The sequence below is a fragment of the Crocodylus porosus genome, unplaced genomic scaffold, assembly GCF_001723895.1.
Source record: "Crocodylus porosus isolate Cpor-Errol unplaced genomic scaffold, CroPor_comp1, whole genome shotgun sequence".
NCBI classification, from domain to species: Eukaryota; Metazoa; Chordata; order Crocodylia; family Crocodylidae; genus Crocodylus; species Crocodylus porosus.
In genome coordinates, this window is record NW_017728923.1 from 1,514,266 (window position 1) to 1,526,832 (window position 12,567).

Genomic DNA, 12,567 nt, shown 5'->3' on the forward strand with positions numbered 1-12,567 from the left:
TAATTTTTTTTTTTTCTTATGTTCAGCCTAAAACTGTCTTGGAGTTTTTATAACAGTTGGTTCTTGTTTTTCCTTGGGGCGCTCTGGGGGACAGATGTGTTCCCAGTTCCTGATGCACATCTCTTGTGTACTCGTAGGCTGCCACCAAGTCACCCCCGATCCTGCGCTCTTCCAGGCTGAAGAGTCCTGTGGCTCTCAGCCTCTCTCTTCATAAGGCCTGTTCTCTTGCCCTCTGGTGATTTATGCATGGCCCTTCTCTGGATTCTCTCAAGCTTCTCGACATCCTTCTTGAATTGTGGAGCCCGGAATTGGAGGCGGTATTCCAGCTGCGGCCTCACCAAGGCCAAATACAGCAGGAGGATGACATCCTGAGATTTACTTGAGAAGCATCTGTGGATGCAAGCCAGAGTTTTGTTTGGTTTGCCACCTGTTACATCGCATTGGTGGCTCATGTTCATCTTGTGGTCGGTCATGACCCCCAAGTCTCTTTCAGCCATGGTGCTAGCAAGCATAGTGCCGCTGAGCCTATAAGCATGCTGTAAAGTACTCCACCTCAGGGGGAAAAAAACCCTCACATTTATCAATATTGAATGTCATCAGGTTTGTATCCACCCACTTGCTGAGTTTATCCAAGTCAGTCTGGATCACTAACCTGTCCTCAGGTGTGGATGCTATGCCCCAAAGTCTAGCGTCATTGCCGAATTTAGCTATTCCACTTTTGACACCAGTGCCCACATCATTGATAAAGATGTTAAAAAGAACTGGTCCAAGGACAGAGCCTTTTGGGGAAGCCACTGGATACGGACTGCCATGATGATTCACTACCATCGACCACTACTCTCTGGGTCTGACCTCAGAGCTAATTACCCAGCCATCGGACTGTGGTGAAGCCGAGGCCACAGTTGGCCAATTTTTCCATGAGGAGGTCATGGTACACCAGACCAAAAGCTTTTTTTAAAGTTCAGATATATGACATCAATCTCTTCTACCCTTGTCCAGGTGATCTGTCACCTGGTCATAGAAGGAGATGAGATTGGTCAGGCAAGACCTACCCAAGACAAACCCACGCTGGCTATCCCTCAGGATGTTGCCCTCGGCCAGCTTATCCAGAAGGGTCTCCTTGATGACTTTCTCCAGAATCTTACCAGGGATTGAGGTCAAGCTGATTGGGCTGTAATTCCTGAGATCTGCTTTCTGCCCTTTCTTGAAGATGGGTACCACATTAGCCTTCTTCCAATCGTCAGGTACTTCACCTGAGCACCACAAGTTTTTTAATATTTTTGCCAATGGTTGGGCTATGACACCTGGCAGCTCCTTGAGTACTCTAGCTGGTCCTGACAGATTACACCCTAATTTGAAGGTGTCCAGCCTCTCAAGGTGATCCTTTACTAGATCAACACTGCTGATTATAAATACACCCTCACCCTGGCAGTCCCACATCTTGCTAGGCAGGGCGGTCCCATTGGACTGATAAAAGATCAATGCGAAGTACCCATTATGCAGATTGGCCTTTTCCTGGGTGTTGGTTATCAGCTCTCCCACTTGGTTCAGCAGGGGTCCAATGTTACCCTTGCTTGTTTTCTGACTTCCTACATATCTGAAAGGGCTTTTTTGTTATCACTGATATGTGAAGCCAGATGGAGCTCAGTTGCAGCCTTGGCTTTCCTGATCCTCTCCCTGCAGATAGACCAGTGCTGAGTACTCCTCCTTGGTATTTCCAGCCTTCCATCCTTTATAAGTCTCTCTCTTCTGAGGCGTAGGAGGTCCTCAAGTTCCCTGCTGAGCCAAGGGGGTTGCTGTGCACTTTTGAAGGTTACATTTTTGTCTTACAAATCTGAATAAGAGATGTACGGTGGCAGAGCACCTTTGGGTGCCTGCCACTTTAAGGGCGAGAGCAGACAGCAGGGTAACCAGCAGGTGCAGGCCAGCCTTGATGAGAAAATCACATGGCCACAGGATGGGCCATGTGATTGGAGGAGAGGGCTGAGAAACCTCCATTTTAGCTCAGGGCTGAGTCAGCAGTCTGCTGCTGGCAGCTGAGGAGCACCAACATCCAGGTGAGCTGCTGCTTGGAGCATCCTGGACGTAAGGGAGGAACTATGAGGATGGTAGAAGGTTCTTAGAGGGCCCAGTGGGGTCCTGAGCCCCTGGAAGAGGGCTAGGACCTAGTAAAAGCAAAGTCAAGCCTAGGCATGGGGCTAACCGCTTGTAGGCCTACAGAGCGGCAGGGAAGCCCCTGAGTAGATCTAGCAGGGTTGAAGCCAGGGGCTCAGGTGATCCCAGTTGAGCTAGGCCTTAGCCAGCATTGTGGGGGCATTAGGCCAACGAAGGTTAGGGGGAAGGGTCTATGGTGGGACCCAGGAGGGACCCCTCTGGAATATGGATGTCGGCAGCTGCCAGGCTGACTTTCTGATCCCTCATACTGGTTAGTGGAAGAGGGCCAGGGCCTGAAGGCCTAAGGGCAATTAAGCCTAATGCAAGGAGTGGGCCAGGGCCACGGTGAGCTATCTGGCGCGCTGACTGGCACCCCTATCTGGCACCCCATAAGGGCTGAAGGTTGTTTCGATGAGGGAGACATCACAGCGAAAGAGGGTAGGGGTCAGCCAGCAAGCCAGCTGTTATGAAATCTGAATGAGGTCAAAGGTGAGAGCTGGGCTCAGGCGGGGTGAGGGGGAGAGAGAGGCCAAGTACATCATCCAGGAGCCCTAATGAGGGAACTAGACTAGGGCAGGTAGGCCTGTATAGTCCTGGGCATGATCAGAAACTGCACCCTGCTGGGGAAAGGTGGTTTAGTGGGGCTGTCCATGGCGGGACAGTCCCCCCAGAAATGCCAGACCAGTTACCTCCCTGTTTGAAGGCGGGTAGGGGTGCCTGATAACCCCAGTCCCCACCATTCAGTGGGTCACTTATGCCTGGTTCCACTACCCTCCCATCTTACCTAGGTGGAGGCACCTGAACCCAGTGTAAATAGTGGGGGTCAGGTACTCATGGCAAGAAGCACCTGAGCCTCATGTGGGGGTATAAGGTCCCAGTGGCCCTAGTTGGAAGGGGCTGTAGTAACGAGGCCCCAGAGGAGGGGTGGTGAGTGGTAGGCCCTAGGATGAGGGCACAAGGAGAAGCTCCAGGAGGGGGCAGTGAGGCCAAGGTTAGGGTTTTCTTTTTGTTGTTGTTGTTGTTGTTGTTGTTGTTGTTGTTGTTGTTGTTGTTGTTGTTGTTTTTTGGTTGGTGGTTTTTTTTTGGATGCCTGAGGCCAGGTGATGCAACTCAGTAGGAAGCTCACCAACAACAAATTTGGCCCAGCCATGAGCCAGAGCAAAGCGTAACTCTAAGATGCCATCTGCGAGGCATGGGACACAATAAGGGAAAGTCAAAATTGTGTGTACACTCCTAGGCATTGGGGTCTTAAACAGGCAGCCTCCCACATTTTTACAACCAGTATCTTAACAACAAGGTGTGGCAGGAGAGATTGGGCAGATTGCCCTACTTAGACAAGTGGGCAGGCCAATGTGAGACCCAGCCCCAAGGACTGCCCCATCACATGTACATTTAACTACAATGACTACAGGACTAATAAAATAATAGCTTTGGGCAGTCTTTTGCCCAGGTAATTAGTACAGTTCCTAGTAAAATTGTATTTGTTTTTGCTCTGATCTTAAATTGAATAATATAGCACTGGGCCCCTAGCATATTAGTAAATCTTCTGGTTTCTCTTTAACTGAAAAAAATGTGTTGTGGTATATGTGATGATGCACCACACCACCTGAACCCTGCTTTTCAAAATTCTAGATCTTACATCATACTTGCATCATACTCATCTGATCCTTAGAACAGTTATCCTGTCTGTTGGATATGTCCACCTCTGCAGAGTCTTGGTGGGAGACCATCCTAGAAATCCTTTGAAAAGAAAAGCATTATACCCAAGTGATTTCATTTCAGGGAGAAACTTTCATGGAATACATACATTTATATTCATTTAGATTTTATATTTTTGATTTCCAGACTACACCCTATAATATGTTAAAATTTTTGGTAGCATCCTACAGTGAATCGATAGCGAGGATCTGATTGTAACGAAATGATAGTCAAATTTCCATCCAACCCAATAAAAATATACCTTCTAATATCTTTCTTATACCAAGTCATTTTGGGATTAAAAGCTCTTGTCTTCAGTCATTCTATCGGTTTATGCAAGTATTAACATCAGCTGGATAGTGCCAAAAGATTGGAGGTTTTTGGTACTATCGAGCTGATTGGTGAGTGGGGAGGGCAAGATTTAGGCCCCTTAAATTTTAGATGGTTATCAAAATGAGTACAACGTAGGGCAAACTTAAAAACATTAGAAACTTTCATATGTAGCATTCTGTGTAACCCAACAGGGGTCAGTAGAAATCTAGGGGATTTGTTTCAGCCAGTGTCTGAATGAAGAGAGAACACCAACATCTTCTGCTATTCAGCTGAACAGATATTTAGACCTTCATCTAAGCAGGGATGAGTAGTGTTGTAAAATGAGTGAGAGAGTAAATCACTTATAAAAAATAAACAATAAAATACCTTCATGGTTTTTATTCCTTTTTATCATCCTGGGATAACAGTATCTCTTCCCCTGGCATAGTCAGTATTGCAGATTCTTCAGACCCAGCTTGTGAGATTGGAGCCATTCTGGTTTCATTCTTTTGTCAGTGCTAGTGTTCAAAAACCTCTGTTTCAGATGTTTGAAGTGGAGGGGGGGGGGGGAAAACCTCTCCCAATTTGTCATGTAAATGATCATGTTTTTCAACTGGGAAATTACTGTATTTACTCAAATACAAGATAACCCTGAGCATTAGATTCATTCTTTTCCAGTTATAGAATCTATTTATACTTGGTGGTTTGCCTCAAATTTGTCCCCCTCCCACTGTTATGGGAAGGAAAATTAAATTTGGGTGGATCAAGTAGCCCCTTATCTTCTGCCTCCCACTCCCATTCTAACTTCTTCCCCCCGCAGCCTCTTCCCTCTCCCATTGCTATCAGATCCTGCTCTCTCTGAGTGAATGGAAATGAAGGGCAAATCTGAAAATGCTGGCTTTGAAATAAACATACCTGTAGTAATTTGCATACTGTACTCATAGACTTAGTTTATTGAGAATTGATGCTTTGACCCTTTTTGAAATTGCTACAAGTTTTAGCACAGGTACTCCATAAACACACATTCAGGTAGCACTTTTGTACCTACTTTATATATAGTACAAACTAAGCACAATAAGGCAATATTAGTCCAAAGCCAAAAGACTCATGATTTACCATGTAGATCATTGGCCTGGGTCCCAGCAGAGTCAACAAGATTTTAAGCCATGGTGACCCCCACAGCTCAGTACTGCTCAGTATCTGTGTGCATTTCAGATAGCACATGGATCCTCTGTAGGAGTTAATTAGCTCCCATATTCATGACTGGAACTGGGTGTTCTTGTCATGAGAACTGGAGATTTATATTTAAATTTTATGCAAATGGGTGATGTTTGCCAGATTTTTAAGGGTGGTGAAGAAATGGGAATGATTAGAAATGGGAAAGAAAGGCACAGCTCAGCTGTGGGAGTGAAGCAGCAGTTGAGTGTGTGCAGTGGCTCACCATGACAGGAAAAAAGAGTCGGCGCTGAGTGGGACTGCTCAGTGGCCACTACTGTATATCTTATTCTGATGGGCTACACTAATCTATCCTTGTAGTAGGTTCCCATCATCATGTGTGTCCAATATGGGCCATGTGTTTTATAGCTATGCTTAGTGTTGGTTACATTTAATCAACTTCATAGTTGGTTTCCATTCCTGAGCACATGCTGCTTTTGGCAGTAGTTTAATGGTAGACAGTGTAGGTAATGAGGTTTCCTTGTATGCAAATATATGACAAGGGTTTTTTTTTTCCCCCCATGTTGTTTGTATTTGAGTAAATATGGTAGTTATCTTCAGTTAAATCCAAGAGAAGGGTGGTAAGGTGTCTTTCTGCCGCTGCTTGAATCTTTTTTCCACCCACACGTCTTTCAAATGGGCCTAGTAGAAAAGAAAAATAACTGGAGAGTATTTATTTCTTCCCTTTTGTGTTATTTTTCCCCACTACAATGATACTTAGCACTATGTCCATTCTCTATATTTTCAAAGGGCTGCACAAACAGGTAACCATTCAAGTGAAATTCTAACTTTTTTTCTAAGTTCTTCGTAGGCCCTATCACAGCAGTTTATAAATGCCTGATGTATAGATACAATGGATACATAGTAAAATTTGACTTTTTTGTAAGTTTTTGGCAGAACTAGAGTAAAAATATGGGCATTCCTAGCTTACTGCTCTGTATTCAGACCATTAGACTGCAGAGCATCTTCATTTTTTAAAAAACAGTGGGGTTAATACGATTAAAAAACCATTCAATTGACTAGTGAAAAGTGCTGGGGTTTGATATATCTCAGGGGGAGAACAATTATTTCAGGCAGAGGGCTGCTTACTGAGTTTTTTTAGCAAGCTGTTGAGGGCCACATGGGTAGCCCTGCCCCTTGACAGGTGCCCCACCCCCTGGTCTCCATCTTGTGACTGGAAGTCCTGCCCTTTAACCCTCGACCTTTGCCACCAGAAGTCCCTCCCCTTACCCCTGGAAATACTCCTTTCAGCAAGGGGCTTTGCGATCTCAGAACCAGAAAAATACCAAATTATATTCTAAAAATCAAACATCTACAACATTCATTAATTTGATTTAAAAAAATAGTTTTGTCCTGATTTTACATGTGTTTGTGTAGTGGTTCCACAAAAGTGTAAAAATGAAGTCTTACTCTTGTATATTGTGGGGAAGTGGGGGCATGGAGGTAGGTTTCATAGACATTAGGGCTGGAAGGGATCTCGGAATATCGAGTTCCGCCCCCCGCCCAAAGGGCAGGAAGTCATCTGGCGTCATAGGATCTCAGCAAGATAAGTTTCCAATTTGCTCTTGAAGGTGTTCAGTGTAAGTGCTTGAACCACCTCCGATGGCAGGCTGTTCCAGACCTTGGGGGCTCAGACAGTAAAGAAATTCTTCCTCATGTCCAGCCTGAAACAGTCTTGTAGTAGTTTGTGGGGGGGCTGTTAATCTGTGGGTATATAGGGTGTGAGTGGGGTAAGGGAGCATGTGGGTGTGGATATGTGGGGTGTGGGTGGGTATGAGGTTTGTGGGGTGCTGTGTGTGGGGGAGGGTGGCTGGGGAGTGGGTGTGGGGGTTTGCATGTATGACAGTGTGAAGGGGGGTGTGGGTGCATGTGTATGGTGGGGTGTGCATGTGGGACTCGCCCTATGAACACTCCCTCACTGCTCACATACAGAGTCCCTCCCTCCCTCACTGCTTGCTTCGTCTCTGTCTCTCTCTCCCCTCCCTCATTGCATGGATGGACACACATGCCCCCTCCCACTCCTGGCCCCAGGGTACCAGTGCGGGCCCCATGCTGCTGCAGTCTGGAGATGCAGCTATGTGGTGCTGGAGCAGTCTGAAAGCTGCAGCAGGCAGAGACTTCTGGTAGGTGGAGTGGGGCCAGGCTGGCCTTGTTGCTGGCTCCCCCTAGGTCTTTTAAAAGGCAGCTAGGAGCAGATAAATATACATTTTCTAAATTTTTTTTTAGAGGCCCTGTTGGCCAGATAGAATGGCCTAATGGGTTGGATGCAACCTGTGGGCTATATTTTGCCCACCCTTGATATATTTGGAGATTTGAAATATCTTGTCTTGAAGACCAGATGCTGAATGAAGAAGCTGCAATGATGTAGGCTTTCTCACTGTGCCTCGGTTTGGATGTAGAGGAAGCACTTCATTAGCAAGGAAGCAGATTAGTTATCATGCCAGTTTTTGCCTTAGTCTCTCTGCATGGGCCCCCAGTGAGGATGCACATTTTGGTTATGTATGACAAGGAAGTGACATCTAAGAGCACCTGTTCATTTCACATAGCCACCAAACTGACCTTCTAACATAACTTCTTGTGATCACTACTGAGCTGGATTTGAACTCATGGGCTAAGTACTGTTAAAAATGTGGGCATAGTAGTTTGGAGCTAAGTGCAGGAGCTAAGCTGGCTGTTCTGAGCACATTACACTTCTAGCACTACTCTAGTCCAGCTCACTCAGGCCTGTGTGTACAGCCTGTCTGCAGGAAAAATGAAAGGAAATCAACTAACAACTTGAAATTGATGGATGTAAGTTAAAGCATGTTCATGTCCCATGTGGATCCTCTCATTCATAAGTAAGTCAAAAATAGTTGGCATATCCTGGCTAGTGTTCAGATGTATAAAGTGAAAAAAAAATTAAAGATTCCAAATCATGAAAAGGCATAAGGCTGAAAAAGTGTGAGGTGTCAGTTGGGTGTATTCAGAGAAACCAGAATTTAGAACCAAGGGATATCCAGCTTCATAACTGAGATGGAGATTAAGGTTACATAGTTGGAGTCACTTATGTTTTACTGAATTGAGCTCCTTCTATTCTGACTGAGTTGGCAAAATCATTAACTGCTTCAAGGAAAAGAAGAGGATTAGCAGAAGAAAGAAGTCTCAGCATTGCCTTGAAAGGCAGTCAGACTAAGCCTCTTCTCTTACCAGGTGGCAGGATCTGCTCTATTCTGAAAGGGCAATTTGAATCTTGAGCGCCTTAACTTATCGACATTAATAGGAGTGTGGCAGGGAATTGTGTGTGCCTTCCACTTTAAGGGCCTGGAGCTGGCAGCAGCCAGGTGCCTGATGAGGGCAGCCATTTTGGATTTAGGGCTGCCCATATAAGCAAGGTAGTTCTGCTGCTAGAGGTGAGGTGGCAACAACATTGCCTGGCTGCTGATATCATCTGGAGGTAAGGAGGCTTCTGATCCTGGGCATGACCTAAAACTGCACCCTGTTGGGAGTGGGTGGCCTGGTGGGGCTACCAATGGTGCAGGAGCCCCCAGGAAATGCCAAGCCAGTTACCACCCCAGTGAAAGGTGAGTTGGGGTGCCTTAGCCCCCATGACTGGGTGGGTGACCCCTTTGTTTGGAGGGCTAAGAGGGTGGACCCTTGGGGAGTGAAGAAAGGGCCATAGACTCAAGGCCTGTCTAAGTTTCCCCTGACTGACTCATGTTGGAGCCAGGACCAGAAGGGCCAGGGGACCCACTGTGAGGGACTCCCAAGAGCTGAGGGCCTGGTGTCCTGACTGGCCTGGAGGTGGTTCAGGGCTAGTAGCTGAAGGTTCTGGTGGAGGGGATCACACCTGAAGGGGAACCAGCTCAGGAAGATAAGTTGCCTGGTATGCTAGTGGAAGAGGCTGCTTGAGGGGAGGAATCTAGGTGGGGTCCAATAGTAGGATTCTGGGGCCCAGAGTGGGGGCTGGTGATTATGTGAACATTGAGATGCCATCTGTGAGGCTTGGGCTGCAGTGTAGGGGAGGAAAGGAGCCACAGAGTGCCCCCTTGCATTGGGGCAGAAAATGGGCAGCCTCCTGCTTGATTAACATCTACTAATTAAATATTAACAACAAGGTGTGGCGGGCAAGAAGGTGGGTGGTTAGCCCAGGAACAGGTGAGCAGGCTGCAGGGAAAGCTGCTCCGAGCAGGCCCCCTGCTACAGGGAGCCTTAGTCTTCTTAGCAGACAACACTGACCTACCATTAACAAAATAGGTAATTTGTTTTGAGGTGGTGCTTTTAACAGTTTAATTCTAATTTTAGTAGTAATATATTTTGCCTGGGTTAGGGAAACGAGAGTTTCTTGGTGCGCGTGTGTTTGGGTTTTTTTAACTCTTCACTTGGTATCTCTGGCTGTAAGTCTCACTGGAGGTGTGACATGATGTACACAAACAGAATAACCTCTTGGTGACAATCAGCACTAGCATTGGGTTCAACACTGTCTTAGTAATACATCCTCTGCTAGTGATGGTAACTTTTTTCTCATGGAGACCAGACCTCTGTGTTAGGCTAGGATGTAGAAATCTGTTTTTTCTGTAGCCTTTCAACTTTGTTAAAATGACACTTTCTCTGGAATGATGAGGTGCTGATCTTGAAGCAGGAGGATGCTGAAAGTCCAGCTTTGGCAGAGTAAAAGGGAAATTTAGGAATAAGACACACAGATATGATTACATTTAATAAAAGTCTGAGTGCAAAAATTGAAGATTCTACTTTGACTTGTATGATCAAGGATTTGATATCAAGGAAAGCCTATAAGACAGACGGCCTAGAATTGATTTCAGGCTTCCTGTGGCTAATAAGTGACTTTATATAGAATTCCTTTTTGAAGAGATCATCTTTTTAATAAGTTAAAAAGGTTAATTCACTAAAACATTGTTTTGTTAATAATTTTCAAGACTTATTTTCTATCCAGTGCAGGATGTATTCTTTATAATATTATATACTTAAACTACAGTTTGTTCTACCTGTGTCTTAAAAGCTGTCTAGCCTTTTATAATAGAAGTCCAAACTAAGCATCAGTTTCATAGCATTTCTGTAGTGTAAGTTCTAATTGATGTAAAGAGCTGTATGGATTCTCTACTTGTTTAACATCTGGGTCATTAGGCTGACAGAGGGTTTAATTGTCACGCAGGTGGTGCGGTTATGCGTTATAGGGTAAGGGAAGGAAATGAGATGGACATTAGCTGAATGAACACTTTCCCTTGTCTGATTCAGAGTGGTGTACAGTACTGGGTTGGAGGAGGCTACAGTTTTTCACCATGAATGATGAGCACTGGAGGAGGATGTAGGAGATTTAAGGGGAAACCTTTAATGGCTCCTGGAATTGAGTGGAAGGGAATCAAGAGAATTCCTATATGGACTGAGTGAGTCTGACCTTAGGCTTAAATATGGTTTGTTTATTATCGAAAGGAGTCTTTTGAAGTCCTCAGCTGTTACCAGTTGAGATGCATTCAACAGTGTCTGACTTTTATTTTTTTTCATAGCTTCCTATCTATTGATATGCTTTGCCCAAAACCCCACACTCTCTCCTTTTTTTTTTTTTTTTTTTTTAAAAGCACAACTAGTTAATAGTATGCATCTTTCCCAGGGGATTTTGTAAGTATGCCTAATACTTTGGGCTCCATGAGATATAAAGATGGTAGTGATTACTCATGTAGACAACTTAGCATCACAACTCTGAGGTTGAAGGTAGTATAAGGTAAGCCAGTGGTTCTTAACCTTCTAGATTTTGAGGCACCTCTCAGAAAATACTGGCTCTCTGTTCATTTATTTTTAAACTACTGAAAAATAATAAAGGGATTCTTCCATTGCAAAGAACTCAGAAAGCTTGCAACAGGTCAGAATGGTTTAACACTATGACTTTCTGTTTGAAATATTTGGCTTTAGCTTGTGGAAAGTCCAAGAGTGGTAACATTGTATGGCACTTCAGGGTATAAGCATTATATAAATAGTTTTTATTCCATTCAGATAACACTCTTAGTGTTTAAATATTGTCTTATGCATACAGTGGTTATTTGGGGGTTATTCCATGTTACATTTCAACCCTTATTATTAGTGAACTGAATGAGCTTGGGGTTGTTTACCTCATTTTACACACTTGTCTTCTCTTATCCCAGCAGGAATATTACTGGGCCTCTTGATCTGCACAGTCACATCCCCATTAGACACTTCTGGGACCAGAGTGAACCAAGGCTCTTTGTATGTGAAGCGATTCTTGAACCAAACCATCCATTTCTAGAAAAGACTCAAAACCAGACAGAGAGCTCAGAAAGCACAGTATGTTTTTTCTCATGCTTTTTTCTGTATCGTCTGTTAGTACTTGTCTTTGAGGTGTAAGGATAGGCCCTCCTGATACAGTGCACAAAAGGCATAAGCCAATTTTTTAAAAGTATTTGTTGCCCTTTGCTTCAATTGGTCATAGTATATTTTTTCGCTAGTAGTAACAAACAGAAGGAAATGAAGACCTGATGCTCTTCTTGTAAAGAACAATCAGAAGAAGTATTTAGTTTTTTTTATATATAAATTTTTTTGATAATCTTCAAACACTAAAGAAGCAGAAAACATCTAGATAACTTTTTTTTATTTCACTTTAAAAGGTGCCTATTCGGCAAAGCACTTAACACATCTTTAAAGAAGTAAGTAGGTTCATTTTGTGTATGTGTATCAAGACCTTCACCCATTGCAGAAATATTTACATTGCTAGTATACTGGTGTGATGACCCAAAATACTGTGTATGAGCTCATACCATATATGAACCCCTGCCATTGCTGTGTGTCAGTACATCAAACAAATACTGCTCTTTGAAACTTGCAGGAGTTTAGTGCTAGTACAAGGTAGGCTAGGGGACAGTGATCATGAAATGAGCCAGTTTGGTATTCGGAGAAAGGTGGGGAGGGTAACTAGCACAGCGCAAATGTTTGACTTTTTAGGAAAGCCAACTTCAATGTGCTCAGGGCAGTAGTCAGGGAGGCACTCGGAGCCCAGGGGGTAGCTAGTATGGGGGTCCAGGAAAGGTGGTCCTTCCTCCAAGGGGGCTATCCGTGGGGCACAGCAGGATGCAATTCCTCTGTGCAGGAAGGCAGGAAAAGGGTCCAAGAAACCTTCATGGCTGAGCGCGGATATCCAGGCTGGCCTGAGGGCAAAGGAAAAAAGTGTACTGGCAGTGGAAG

At 44.6% G+C, this 12,567-nt stretch overlaps 1 protein-coding gene across 2 annotated transcripts in view; it reads left to right on the top strand.

Moving 5' to 3' along the window:
* The window catches only part of IFT140 (intraflagellar transport 140), a 167,701-nt gene that overhangs the window by 72,587 nt on the left and 82,547 nt on the right, over positions 1–12,567 (top strand). Inside the window, exon 16 of one of the 2 annotated variants that reach the window (XM_019539922.1) lies at positions 11,514–11,673. In XM_019539922.1, the coding sequence (XP_019395467.1) occupies positions 11,514–11,673 (160 nt within the window). The remainder of the gene's footprint in view (positions 1–11,513; positions 11,674–12,567) is intronic. The other variant, XM_019539923.1, reaches the window with a different exon arrangement.